Raw genomic sequence first — 13,444 nt, 5'->3', positions numbered from 1 at the left:
GAATATGCCTCACGAGGCCACGTGATATTGACCTCAGGACTGCGACAATGGTGCTACACTGCCCTCTAATGTGAAGTAGATGGAACTGAGAGCACAGATTCCACTGGATTTCTAAAAGGGAACTTTGTTAAACGTTGATGTTGCAGTAGATAAAAGACAGAAAGGAAATTGATCGGATTTTCCATACAAAGAGCTGTGTAAGGCTACTGTTGCATCCATCACTTTTCTAATCCACTGATCTTCATCTTCAATTCATGGAGGGAATGACCTGAGGAGTTTGATTAATCTAAGCTGACAGGGTGCATGCTATTTCTGAGCAGTTTTACTGAAATAAGCGTATCCGCTAGTTATCAGCAAAAAATGAAAACCTGTTCAGCACTTTAAATATGTGATAATGATGTGATGATGATGCACATAAAAATATGCAGCTGCTGCATTAAACAGATTTACATGGAACAACCAAGTAGTATTCAAAACTCAGTTTTATTATAGTTTTTAATGTAATACTTCCCTCAAAAACCAATCTAAGACCCATCAGGCTTCTTCAGGCAAAGTCTCTGGCAGTATCTTTCGGGCATCTTTCTTCAGTGGCCCCTGCAGGTAAAACAGATGTATAAAATAGTGCAGACTGATTCACACCTCCTGGTATACACTCTTTAGTGTGCACTAAACCACTCTCACAACTCACCATAAATGCCCTCTTCTCCTGGACAGTCTGGAAGCGACCATGGCCGAATTTGGAAGTTGTGTCAATAAACTTCAGTTCAATGGTCTCCCTGGACTTGCGAGATGTATGCACCACCAAAGACTTAGAGAAGGAAACGTACAAAAAACATAAAGGTACACGTATTATGCATAGCCATGATATCCTACAGTGATGCACAATGATACTTCACTTTTTACTTTGAGAGTAATTCAGAATACTAGGTCAGAAATGTGCAACAGACACATTAAATCAGACTGTACCTTTCTGAGGGTGAGGACACGTTTCTTAGCTCCGACCACGCAACCTTTGACCATGACAAAGTCATTGTTGACTTCACCATAGTGGGGGAAGCCTCCCTACAGGGACACAAACCAACAAATTATACATCATGTTATTTAAAAGCAACCATTTAACATTAGCTGATAGCTGACAACATATTCTGATATATGATTGGCAGTACCATTGGGGTAATTGACTTCTGGCTGGTGTCATAGCTGGTGGAGGCATTGTTATGGATCACTTTTCCATCTTGAATGTGGACACCCTGGGCAATACGATAGATCTGAGGGCACAAGTGAGGACAGGGCTTTGAGCATGGACACAAAATGTATATATAATTATAGCTATCCTACCCACTAATAAAAATAATAATAATAACAATCCATAAAAGCTTATTTCATTTGAATTAGGTTGAAGCTGCCACTGATACTGAACTCTTAAACATCAGCAAACCTTTTTGTTGATCTCAGTACGGTGGTGATATCCCTTCTGACCAGCACGAGCAATAGTGTAGGCCACTCGGGCTGGATGCCAGGCTCCAATACAGGCCACTTTCCTCAGACCCTTGTGAGTCTTCCTCGGGAGCTTCTTCGTGTGCCATCGACTTGTCACACCTATCAGCAAATCAAAGGAAAGGGCTGATTTAGCCAGTCAGCTCGACCTGCGCATGTGTTTTTTAACGTTTCCTACCTTTGAAGCCACGGCCCTTGGTGACACCAATGACATCGATCATCTCATCCTGGCCGAAGACAGAAGTTACTGGCACAGCCTGCTCCAGATGCTCCTTTGCCCAGTCCACCTTGTCTGACGTGCTGCCCCCGTTTAGCTGCACCTCCATGACGTGGGCTTTTTTCTGCTTTAGGGGCAGCAGTCGCATCTGGAAAAAAAATTAGTAATGTCTCATGATGTGATGCATGACAAGCTATAACTTTATCTTAGAATATCATGTTTTACAAACTCTGTTCTTTTTATTATTATTATTCAGCATTATATCACACTTAGGATTTTCCTGAACATCACATTTCCACAGTTCCAATATTTAAAGGTACTTTTAGGGAGTTAGTGACATCTAATGGTGAGACTCTAATCCTTTCCTAAACACATTGGTGTACTATGGTGGTGTTCTCATACCACAAAGCTTTCACACATCTCTTTACGCCACTTTCCTACACTCTTTATGACAAGCCATTTTTCCAGTCTGTCCATTCTGTTGTCTATCTACAAAAACAAAATTTGTACATTTTATTTATTTTTACTTTTAAGCAATTACACATAATTATAAATCATGATGGAAGTATACAGTCTGTCAATATTTTCTCACAAACCCTTATAAGTATATGTTTTTCATTTTATGTTGTTCCATTGGGCACTGCCTGCAGGGAGCAGCTAGATTGCGCTGAGGTTTATTTTTAAACTGCCAGTTGAAACAGCACCCTTTAGCACTCCCCACAAACACAGCGTTGCAGTCAGAGTTATTTGGTTCTTGGCAGTCAAGGGGTTTGAGTTGTGGCAGCTTTCCTTTCTTCTGCATGTGGCTTGAGTCTGACACCTTTGCCCTTTTGCAGTGAGTGTTTCAGGAGACAGAGAGGTACAAACTGTTGTTTAATTTGCAGTGCGGTTTGTGAGGGGTTGGTGGTCCTCTCACCTGGGAGTGGACAATAACCCTGATGACTGAACAATACTTCTTCATTGTGGCAAAATCCTTATCCAGCTGTTTCTTTCCAGTATCATCCTGCCACTTCTTACTGTGTTTGGTGAAGGCCTTCTTTTTGCTCTTGTACCTGAAATACAAAACAAAATCATGGAAACACCAGTAAGCTGTAGAACAACATGTGCTGGAGTAAAAAGATCAACTGAATACATAAGCATGAGTAGTAATGGCAATATGACATGAAATTAAAAGTAGCGTGATCGGCAGCAACAGCAACACAAATCACAGCTGTGGATCTTGTGACAACCTAAAGGTCCAGTGCATGAATTTAAGGGATGACAGATTGGCCGTGACTATGTAGGGGAGCAATACATAATTAGTCACACCAGTTTTTGTAGAATCTGCGCTTGCACTCATCGCTCAGGTGCTCAGCAAAAATGGTTTTGAAGGAACGTAAGCCACGGACGGTCTGAATGTATCCCACCACCCCCACCACCACGACAGGAGGAGTGTCAATGATGGTGACTGGCGCCACCTCCTCTCGTTTCGATTGCTCTGTGGGAGGAAAATGGCCAGTATATCAAACATGGAATTTCAATAGCAAATGTATGCAAACCGATACAATATGCAGCAAGGAAAGACAGCAATATGCAAAATACATGACAACAAAGAATTAGTAACATCTAATACAGTGAATTCCTCTGCCCACCCCTCCTTTCTCAACCACACCAGGGATCTACGTGGAAATACTAGAAAGGATGTTGTTTTTCTCTGTTTGTGTTAGAAATGCTTCAAAATGAAAATTAACTGGTGTGTCGGTTTGGGCTGATGTAGAAACATGATGGCACAGGATGGTGGCCTCCAAAAAGGAAGGCCCTTGCTTAAAGTCTAGTGTGTAAAAGACAAATATACACACATACAGGTGGAATATTACATGTTTGACAGTAAACCATCCCAAATGTTATTCACTGACCTTTAAATCACTTCTTAAATCTTCTAAAATCTTGTAATGTTTCATTCCAGTGCATCCATTAAAGCAGTGAGAATCATTAAAGTTCTATCATAAAGCCTGCATTCATCCAAGATGCGTCAAGTGCATCTGTACTTACTCAGGCCAGTGCGGTGCACCTCTCTGAGGGTGTGGGTCATACCAGCCTTGTATCCCAGGAAGGCAGTGAGGTGGACAGGTTGGCTGGGACAATCTTTGGGCCACGTACGCACTCTCCCCCTGTGCTTTTTGCTACGCTTATGGGGCAGAAATCCCATGTGCCCATGGCGTGGTGCATGGAATTTGCGATGTGACTAAACAAGATGTAGATCACAGAGCCATAACTTATCAGACGCAGAAGGTCTTCACCATAATGTCACAAGGATTTTCTCATATTACTTTTGTTACATCTGACATAGGTGAGCACACACAAGTAGTGCATGTTGCATTACAGATACAAGTACGATTTCAAGACAGCCCATATTGCCAAACAAGCATCATAAATCACACAAAGTTTTCCACATGTGAACGATAAAAACATAGAAATGCACTATGTTGCGTCCTTCAAAGCAGAAGGGAACCAAACACAGAGTGGATACTAACCATGTCCGTGTTTTGTCCAGTCGTATGACAGAAAGAGAGAGGAGCCAGTACTGATGCAAGAGTCATACACAAGATGATACAAAGTGTAGAGCTCTAATTTGGTATTTGGCCTAGTTGAGGGGTCGTATTTGCTTTCAAACAAGCTCATCTCTGCCAGGTTCACACAGCAGAAGATAGGGAGGGAGGGAGGGAGGGAGGGGGCAATGGGCAGGAACCACATTACCAAGAAAGGAGAGCAAAAGGAGGAGGAACATTTCCATGTCTGTCTTTCACCACTATCTTCCTGTAACAAAAAAAATATTATAATATTTAAATCAGCCTTTTTTTTTTCAACCTGCTTGTGGTGTACAGGACTACCATTCTCATTGCTCGCTGCTGTAGGTGACTGCATGTTTGATATGAATGCCTAATAAACCTGGTAGGCTAATGGATCAATCACCAGAAACTGTCATTAATGAGGTATTTTTTAAGGCCAAAGCACAACAATGTTTTCATACCCACTTCCCCATGTATGGAACGAATTATTGTGTAAAGATTTTACTGCAAAGTGAGGGGGTTAGGTGCCTTGCTCAACAGCACTTCAGCTGCGGACTGAACCGGCTACCTTCCGGCTCGAAGCCCTAACCACTAGGCCACAGCTGCCCAAAATAAAAATACACATGTTGATTTACTTTGAGACAGATACTGATACCGAGAATCACCAATCAGGGCTGATTAAACAGTCATCCATCACTCCTGAAGGGTGGCAGCAGTGTAGGAGATGACCTGCCGCTAATTCCCTTCGAAGAAGAAGAAGTTTGCTGGCCGCCATTTATGTTCGTCTTTCTGCGCATGCGTCACCTCGAGAGAACTACCGAGGTCGAATTCAGGATTTCTGTAGCCTCGGTTAAAGTTGGGCAAAATGCCGTCAGACTATGATAAAGACGCTTACCCAGAGCCTCCTCGGCAAACCCCGGTTGTGGATAAACAGACAGCGCTACCGGACCCGGCTGTGATTCTGTCCAAACTCTTCTACTACTCCGTGGACCTGCCTGTCACCACATTTAGAGGTAACTGAAGCTAACAGAGCTAACTATGCTAACAGGACAACAACACAGGAACTGCTCAGATCAGTGCAGGTCAGGACTGTGTGACAGTGCGCCAGAATGTACCCTGAATGTGAACAAGATACATGGAACTCAACCATAATGAATGTGATTATTAACACCTGTGCTTTCGTTCAGTGTGAGACTGTCATGTCTGCCATAACAATACAATGGAAGTAACGCATAGCCGCATTTACTCTGGTAACGTGGTGTTGTGCTATGCCACACAGGATTAACTGGGTTAAAACTGTGTGTTTCCTCCCTCATATAGATGCTATAGACAGCATTCGTGGTAAAAACAGGGCCGTGTACTACCACCAGCAGTTCCGCCGTGTCCCATATCTGACTGAGTGCCATAAGAGAGATTTCGTCTGCTATTACGAGGCAGAGATGCAGTGGAGGAGAGACTAGTAAGTAGCGAGTCATATACACAAATATCGCCCATTTTCAGTAGTAAATTAACTGTTTTTGTGATATTATTGAATTCAAATAATATGAAATGTATTGCATTATTCATATACATACTCTGCTTCGATATTTAACATGTCATGCATTCATAGTTGGTTGGCTTTCTACATAGGTCATACTGTAAAAGTGGATATTTGAATTACTGCATTATTCCAAACCACTCGGTCCATTATTCTTTGACCTGTGACACCATAGTTGTAAAAAAAAAAGACAAGTATCTGGAAATGACAATTATTGGTTAGTCCAAGAAAGGGATGAATAGATTCTGATAGTGATCTGGATTCTATATATTGTTAACCATGCTCAAAAAGAGTTTTCATAATTGTCATCGGTACAGTAACTGCTAAAAATATACTGCTTTTTGAATACATTTGTGCAGTAGTGTGCTTCTGCGATTGTCACTGTAAACAAAGCTAAGAAAATGTATTTTTTGTTTGAAAAGGAAGAACATCTGCCACACGCAGACCTGTCACATTTAAGTCAGAACTTCCTGTCCAACATGTTACCGAGAGGTGAAATTCACTGCAGTCAGGTTCAAGTCATGTTGGAAATAGTTTAGAAAAGTGGAAGCTATTCAATTTAAAAAAAAAAGTAACAATTACAGTATGTAGTCGCACGCTGTTTATTTTTGGTACCCAAATAAGGTGGAAAATTGTCTTGTGGAAAAGACACTCAGTTCACAGACAATCAGTGCATCCATGAATCTGAAATTGAAATGAAATAGTTTCTGCTTCAGGAATCATTTTGTTTAGCCATTCTGGACAAACTGGACCTGTTTTTTTTTTTAAAAAGTATTGTCATTCCTGCTCCTCAGTAAAATAGACCAGGAGATAGTGAAAGTGGTCCAAGAGCGTACAAGGGCCTGCCATCAAAGAGAAGGAGCCAGCTATGAGCAGAACTGTGCTCAAGAAATAGCGCAGTTCAACGAGGTGACGAGGAGCTTCCAGTCACGCTGTAAGTATAGAGCTATTAAAGTTGACAAAAAAATATTGTTCCATTGACCTAGCAGCTTTCAATTTCTCGAATTACACGTCGGTTTTTTAATTATAAATATGAAGATGGTCTTAACACTTGATTTGCTTCTTTTCAGATGAAGACCTTGGAGTATATGCTGGTGCAAGGAAATGTCTAATGAAGCAGAAGGAGCGAATGATTGCGGCAGCTCAGGCCCAGAGTGCTTAAGAGTTCTACTTGTGTCCTGTGTAATACATTGTAAAATAAAACCTATTATAAACAAGCTTGATATTTGGAATAACATTTATTTATGCTGGAGACCACTACAGAAGATGGCAAGGCAATTGTACACTTCTTAATCCTGATTTTGAGTTTCTCACTCCTGGTCATGGAGAGCCACCGTCCTGCGTGTTTTAGATATTTCCCTACTCAAACACATCTGATTCAAATAGTCAGCTCGTCAGTATGCTCTGCTGAAGCCTGACAACACCCCATTTATTTGATTCGGATGTACTGGAGCAGGGAAACACACCTATAACATGCAGGACAGTGGCTCTCCAGGACCAGGAACACTGGTCAAGGCTATTCAATTACCAACTTTTCCCCCTAAACCAATCAATTTAGCTGGGCCAGACATTGTGCTAGTGAGCATCAGGAAAAAACATTCTTTACATTTAAGAAGTTCTCCCTAATTTGGCCACACAACGGTTGACTGATCCCCTACTGTCCTATCTACACACTGTGGTCCCCGGGTCATTGAGCGCAAGACCCCGATGCCTTTTATTGTATCTATTCTGTAGAAGACTTTTGTCCACTGAAGTGATTTTTAAGTGCTTTAAAAATTAAGTTTGATCAGACCCCACCAGAATTCGGATCATAGAATAACTTAAGATTTTAAAACTCCCAATACATTCATTCTTAGAGAAAAGTAAAGATGAAGGCACACACATAACTGGTTTGTTTCAGAACGTTTATTCAACTATTCTTTATACAAAATTTAGGAGGTTGCTGGTGGGGCAGGCTGTCCCCTTTGTACTGACACCCTGGTGTGAGTCTTGGCCAGATGGTCAGTGAACTCCTGGTGAAAGAACAAGGAAAGGGGGCATTAATAAACATTACATGACCAAAAACAAGAAGAAAAAGGAGGGGGACAAGTGCAAGACCTTCTACTAAGACTAATAATTTTGTACCTGGTAGGGAGACTTTGTGAAGACGGTCTCCTTCCACAGATCTGGGGTCAAGTAGCTGTAAGTCTTGGAGATGGCATCAAAGGTGGCCTTGGCTGGAAGGAAAATTAAACAATGAGTGGATGTTAAAGGGGGTACAGCATTTGTCTGTAGTATTTTTTTCTGAAAACAAAATGTTTGAGTACCAAAGGGGGAACAGAGTAGACCACCAAACAAATCTGTCTGCCGTGCATTACAATACTCTTTTTATTTATCTCCTGATAGTGTCAACTACACCACAGCAGGTGAAGCTGGGTAGAGCGAGGAGAAAACTAGAAAAACGCTTTCAGAAAAAATAAAGTGAGGAATATTACCAAAGTTGCCAAGGGTGGCTGTGCAGCCTCTAGCAGAGGTGTAGCAATCATCAATACCAGCCATCATGAGCAGCTTCTTGGGTACAGGGGCAGACACGATGCCAGTACCACGGGGGGCAGGGATGAGACGCACCAAGACAGAGCCACAACGACCAGTCACCTTGCAGGGAACGGTATGGGGCTTACCGATCTTATTACCCCAATAACCTCTCCTGACTGGGACAATGGACAGCTTGGCCAGGATGATGGCTCCACGGATGGCTGTAGCCACCTCTTTGGAGCACTTCACTCCCAGACCCACATGACCATTGTAGTCTCCAATGGCAACAAAGGCCTGTAAACAGTCAGTAAACCAGTGTTAGTTTACACACTAGAGTTTTGAACTCTAAAATACTAATGAGTTACAAAGAATTGAGATTAACCTTGAATCTGGTACGCTGACCAGCCCTGGTCTGCTTCTGGACAGGCATGATCTTCAGCACCTCGTCTTTCAGACCAGAACCCAGGAAGAAATCAATGATCTCAGACTCCTATCAACAGGGAAATGGGCATGTTGATCTTAGGTACAATATCACTTTTTGAAGGAAATATCCCCAGTGGTATTATAGCTGAAGTACAATAACAAAAAAAAGAGTAACTCTTTACTGCCATCCTCCTAGTACAAAATACTTAACAGACTATATAATTATAATAATAATAATGCATTATATTTCAATATTATATTCGCCTTTCAAGACACTGAAGGTCGCCGGCAAGTGTGTACTTTTATGGAGAGAAGCGTTCCTTCCCTTGAGTGCATGTCAATGTCGTAAGATGACAGTTTCAAGACTAAACGCTAAAAACACACGCTTCTTACCTTAATGGGCAGAGAGTACAAGTAAATCTCTTCCAGAGACTTGATTTTCATGTCCTTTACCAGGCGGCCCAGCTTGGTGACGGGCACCCACTGAAAGGAAAAAGCATGGTTTGTGGTCAACGTTATTCCCCAGCCTTCAAAGCACACAGACGCCACGCACCGGCATCACATTCACATCACCACATAAAGAATAAACTGTAGTTTAAGTGTTCAACTTACTTCCTTATCTTCGGATTTGCCTCCACGGGCTCCGCGGCCCCTACCACGGCCTCTGCCGCGTCCACGGCCCCGGCCGCCGCGGCCACCAGCGCCAAAACCCCCACGGAAACCTCCTCTACCACCGGCGTCGTCCGCCATTTGCTACAGGACAAAACATGTTTTCATGAAAATTCATTTCCGAGCAGCTCTTTTCTTTCTAGCTTTACATCATGTCGGCTTCTGCCGCCAACAGCACGAGCACCGCCGCCATGTTGAACGCTGTGAACATCCTTTCAATGTTGTGTACAAATATCTCGAATATCGTATCATTCTCCAGACAACTGTACCACGACTTTGACAAAATATGCTATTTTGAACGTGTATGTGTGTTTTTACTTGTGCCTAGCGGAACGATGCGTGAGATAAAGACAGATTGAAACGCAGCAGCGAGGGACGACATAGTACTTACGTGATCGTTATAACAGGAAGAAGACCCGTGAGAGGTCTCGCTGGGTTTTATTCAGACGTAATATCGCGATATTTCCTCGAAAAAAATCTTACCCATTTCTGCCCTCTGGTGGCGGCTTCTGGTAATCAGCTAACCAGTCCAAAAGCTGACAAGATTTACTAACCCAAATACAATATATCTCAATTAAGCTCTTGTACGAGAATATTTGTTAGTTTTTTAGATTAAAGAAAATTGACTATTGGTTGCAACCTTACAATTTCCCTATATTATGGAATAAACCACACAGAAGTAATGTGATTAAATTAAAGTATAAGGAACTAAATTGCAAGTTAGCAAAAATGTGAGCACTGTGATAATAATAATAAAAAAGTATTTTTGGGTAAACTTTTAGGGTGAACTGAAGGATATTGTAGCCACTGAGAGTTATTTTATTTGAATGTAATTTCTTTATTTTAAACAATTTATCATGTTGTGTTTTTTCTTGTGCATGTTCCCTTACTTCATACCATGTTGACCAATAACCAGTAACTTAAACCTTGTTTAACCTCAAGATTTTTTTTTTCTTTAACAAATTAATCTACTTCTGACTGTAATTGTCATTATTCATTGTTTAATAATGTAATCACGGAGGAACAGCAGATGGTAGTGTAATAATGAACATTTTATTTACAAAATATTAAAAACTACAACACAAAATGGCAACAAATCCACTCAAAAGCACACACCCTCAAATAGGTAAACACACGTGGAAGCAGTAAGTTTGACTCGTCCTTCAGCAGCTGCCTATATGTTGCTACCTGAGGTCCCACTGGAGCTGCTACTGCTCTCTCCAAGGTCCTCTTCTTCTGCCTCTTGCAGATCATCCATCACCTGCAGGCTCTCACAGATCAGCCCTATCTGCCTCTTCATGTGGGCCATGGTGCTCTGCATCCTCCTCATCTTCTTCTGCAGGGCAGTGGCGATGGCCCTGTGGCTCCTCTGTTTGGCTTGGTACTCCTGCTTCAGCTGCTTGTAGCAGTTGTGTTGAGTCTGTGTGCGGTGGGAGAGAATCGTCCCGCAGCCCATGTGGCAGGGTTGGCGCCAGTGCTCGCAGTGACGAGCATGGGTGTCCAGGTCCCTGCGCAGGAGCTGCGCCCGGCATCCTTGGTATGGACAGGGGATGAGCTCGTACTGACAGCTCATATTGTGGCAGTACTGCTCTGAGAGGGGGAAGGTCTCTGCACAACCACGGATGTCATTCTTACACTGTAGAGAAATGAAATATACTTCATGTAAACAGACAAATAAGTGTCAGGGGAACAAAAAGTTATTTACAAATAAAACTACCAGTTGACTTAATTCTGTGTAGTGCATCAACTGTTTTGTATGAAAATATTTTGGTGTGAAACTAACATTCTTTAATTGAGGAACAATTTAGTTACATTCACTGGGCCAGAAAAACTCATATGAAAGAACCAAATACATCTCTTCTAGGTTACTTTATTATTTTTCCTCTTAAATGTATCCACTGTCTAAAATGAGAGTTGTCACATTAACAGTAGATAACATCCAGTCACTGCTGATAATGCAGATATAGATTCCACAAATGTATTCACAATCCCCCACCTTAATTTTCATGCGTCCAATAGCTTTGCTCAGCTTGAACATGACAAAGATCAAGCTCGGGTTGACGGGCTTTCTGCAGCAGGGACATGTCTCCTGTCTATGCGTCAGTGAAAATAGTCAAACGTTAGTCACATTCTTCTGTGTGGATCTAAACATCAAATGTAGCACAATCCTGCAATGTAATCCATGTTACATTCAGTACCTTTTGAGCCACTGTAAGATGCATTTCTTGCAGAAGATGTGTTGGCATGCCGCTCTGACCGGACACCTGAGGACCCCCTGACATATAGTGCAGATCAGATCGTAGTCTGGAGTGTCCAGAAACAGCTCCACATCATAGCCCCCACTCTGTGTGGAAAGCTCTGGGTCCGCCTGGATGAAGTCAACATAAACATGCAGTTATTATTGTGTATTCCTATGTTTTTCAGTGGAGGAGATGGATACAGTGACTGCTTATTTAACTTTTTTTTTTTCTTTAAAACTATATAAAGCGTGACTTGACAGCTGTATTTATCTTGTTTGTCCACTGCACGTTTAACATAAAGGCAACAAAAGAGGATTGTTCTGGAGAGTCATATGACTTGATCACATGATTTCAAAAAACAAACAGGTTCAATCTGCCTTTCCTCTTTCTGTTTTAGATTATACATGTGGAGAGAGACAAAAATGCTCATAAACACACACTATTTTCCATTATTGTGTGCGTCATTACATTTAGAATAATCAATATACTTAATAAAAAAAACACACAGTACTCATATCAGACAGTAAAACCTACAGCACATTTTTAGAGTTTGACAGAAACATTAGAAAGATGGCTGTTAGTGCCTGAGACAAACTCAAAATGCGGTAATCCGTAAGTAAGTGTGAAATAAAACATAGATTATACATATTTAAAGAAAATTAGAGCACTCACCATAATAATCTCCTCTCCTCCTCACCGTGTTTCCATTAGTGGTTTACTCCATATCTATTCTCTCACATGTCACACAGGGAACACACAAACACTCACACCCTTGTTATCAATGCAACACACACATGAACATTCCTGACCAAACATGAAGGACGGGCCGTCTGTGTCTCTCTCCATAACCATAGAATAAACCATAGAAAACGATGGCAGATGTTTTCCTGCCGTTCCATCAGCACAGCTCTGTCTCTACAAGTCAAACAGGGACTTTTACACCATTATCACCAACATCAACATACAGTGGTGTATAATAACATACTCTCTCATCATCATCCTCTTTCTCACATATACTTCAGATACTGGAATAGCCCAATTACATTAAGATGGAGGGAGAGAGTGACTATTATTATTTAATTTATTATTATTATTATTATTATTATTATTATTATTATTATTATTATTATTATTATTATTATTATTATTATTATTATTATTATTATTATGTGTTTCATTTTCTACACACTTTGATCACATAACCTGGTATATACAGTAGAAAAGTATTTCTGATTTTCCTCAATGTACCACCAGAGTAAGCTCGTGTACCACCACAGTTTGAGAACCTGGCTCTAGATCAGGGGTCTCAAACTCAAATGACCTGGGGGCCAATGCGCATCTATTATGGTCAAGAGAACAAAAAGTGGGAAAACAAACAAACAAAAAAACCCAACTGTTCACAATATTGCATCATGATACTATAATACCATTCATGATGCAAAATCAATGTATTAATATCAAAAACAGACATTTATTTTCAATTAAATCAATAATAGTGTGGACAACTGTAATTAAAATGTGTCGTTTCAGCCACTGCCGTTCATGGCTCGGGCCCTAACACGCGTATTTCTATATGTAATTGAATGTTGTATATGATACATTTAATAATGGGATATGACCAAATGTCTTTTTACTGTTATAAAAAAAAACATTGCTAGCAAACATATATTATATTATATTATATCTTCTCGCTGGCAGCTGTGGCTCAGCTACACACTGTGTTTGATAATGAGTGAGGGGCCGCATGTAATCGACAGGGGTGCAGCTTGTGAACAGGCATTGGCAGGCAACTGCTTGG

General features: G+C 41.2%; 4 protein-coding genes across 4 annotated transcripts; 1 reads left to right on the top strand and 3 right to left on the bottom strand.

Moving 5' to 3' along the window:
- Positions 1 to 464: 464 nt before the first annotated feature.
- LOC310933308 (large ribosomal subunit protein uL3-like) lies at positions 465 to 4,355 on the bottom strand. The gene is made up of 10 exons (XM_083896762.1): positions 4,228 to 4,355; positions 3,746 to 3,938; positions 3,023 to 3,191; positions 2,631 to 2,766; positions 1,676 to 1,862; positions 1,439 to 1,599; positions 1,167 to 1,268; positions 967 to 1,062; positions 689 to 808; positions 465 to 594 (listed from the first exon to the last, which is right to left on the bottom strand). The coding sequence occupies exons 1-10, from the start codon at positions 4,291 to 4,293 to the stop codon at positions 535 to 537; spliced, it is 1,290 nt and encodes a 429-aa protein (XP_083752888.1). The 5' UTR covers positions 4,294 to 4,355; the 3' UTR covers positions 465 to 534.
- A 710-nt stretch (positions 4,356 to 5,065) lies between these two features.
- ndufb10 (NADH:ubiquinone oxidoreductase subunit B10) lies at positions 5,066 to 7,017 on the top strand. The gene is made up of 4 exons (XM_083896609.1): positions 5,066 to 5,276; positions 5,584 to 5,722; positions 6,595 to 6,734; positions 6,871 to 7,017. Exons 1-4 carry the CDS (start codon positions 5,129 to 5,131, stop codon positions 6,960 to 6,962), a joined length of 519 nt encoding a protein of 172 aa, XP_083752735.1. The 5' UTR covers positions 5,066 to 5,128; the 3' UTR covers positions 6,963 to 7,017.
- Positions 7,018 to 7,687: 670 nt separating this feature from the next.
- Positions 7,688 to 9,844, bottom strand: rps2 (ribosomal protein S2). The gene is made up of 7 exons (XM_083896726.1): positions 9,798 to 9,844; positions 9,350 to 9,490; positions 9,131 to 9,220; positions 8,697 to 8,804; positions 8,275 to 8,608; positions 7,925 to 8,016; positions 7,688 to 7,812 (listed from the first exon to the last, which is right to left on the bottom strand). The coding sequence occupies exons 2-7, from the start codon at positions 9,485 to 9,487 to the stop codon at positions 7,732 to 7,734; spliced, it is 843 nt and encodes a 280-aa protein (XP_083752852.1). The 5' UTR covers positions 9,488 to 9,490; positions 9,798 to 9,844; the 3' UTR covers positions 7,688 to 7,731.
- Positions 9,845 to 10,580: 736 nt separating this feature from the next.
- On the bottom strand, positions 10,581 to 12,052 carry rnf151 (ring finger protein 151; the record flags this gene model as incomplete). The annotated part of the gene is made up of 4 exons (XM_083895807.1): positions 10,581 to 11,042; positions 11,403 to 11,499; positions 11,605 to 11,774; positions 12,011 to 12,052. The coding sequence occupies 4 exons, from the start codon at positions 12,050 to 12,052 to the stop codon at positions 10,581 to 10,583; spliced, it is 771 nt and encodes a 256-aa protein (XP_083751933.1).
- Positions 12,053 to 13,444: the final 1,392 nt, after the last annotated feature.

Source organism: Microchirus variegatus, assembly GCF_963457635.1.
Source record: "Microchirus variegatus genome assembly, chromosome: 10".
NCBI classification, from domain to species: domain Eukaryota; kingdom Metazoa; phylum Chordata; class Actinopteri; order Pleuronectiformes; family Soleidae; genus Microchirus; species Microchirus variegatus.
This window is presented reverse-complemented; position numbering and strand designations above follow the sequence as displayed.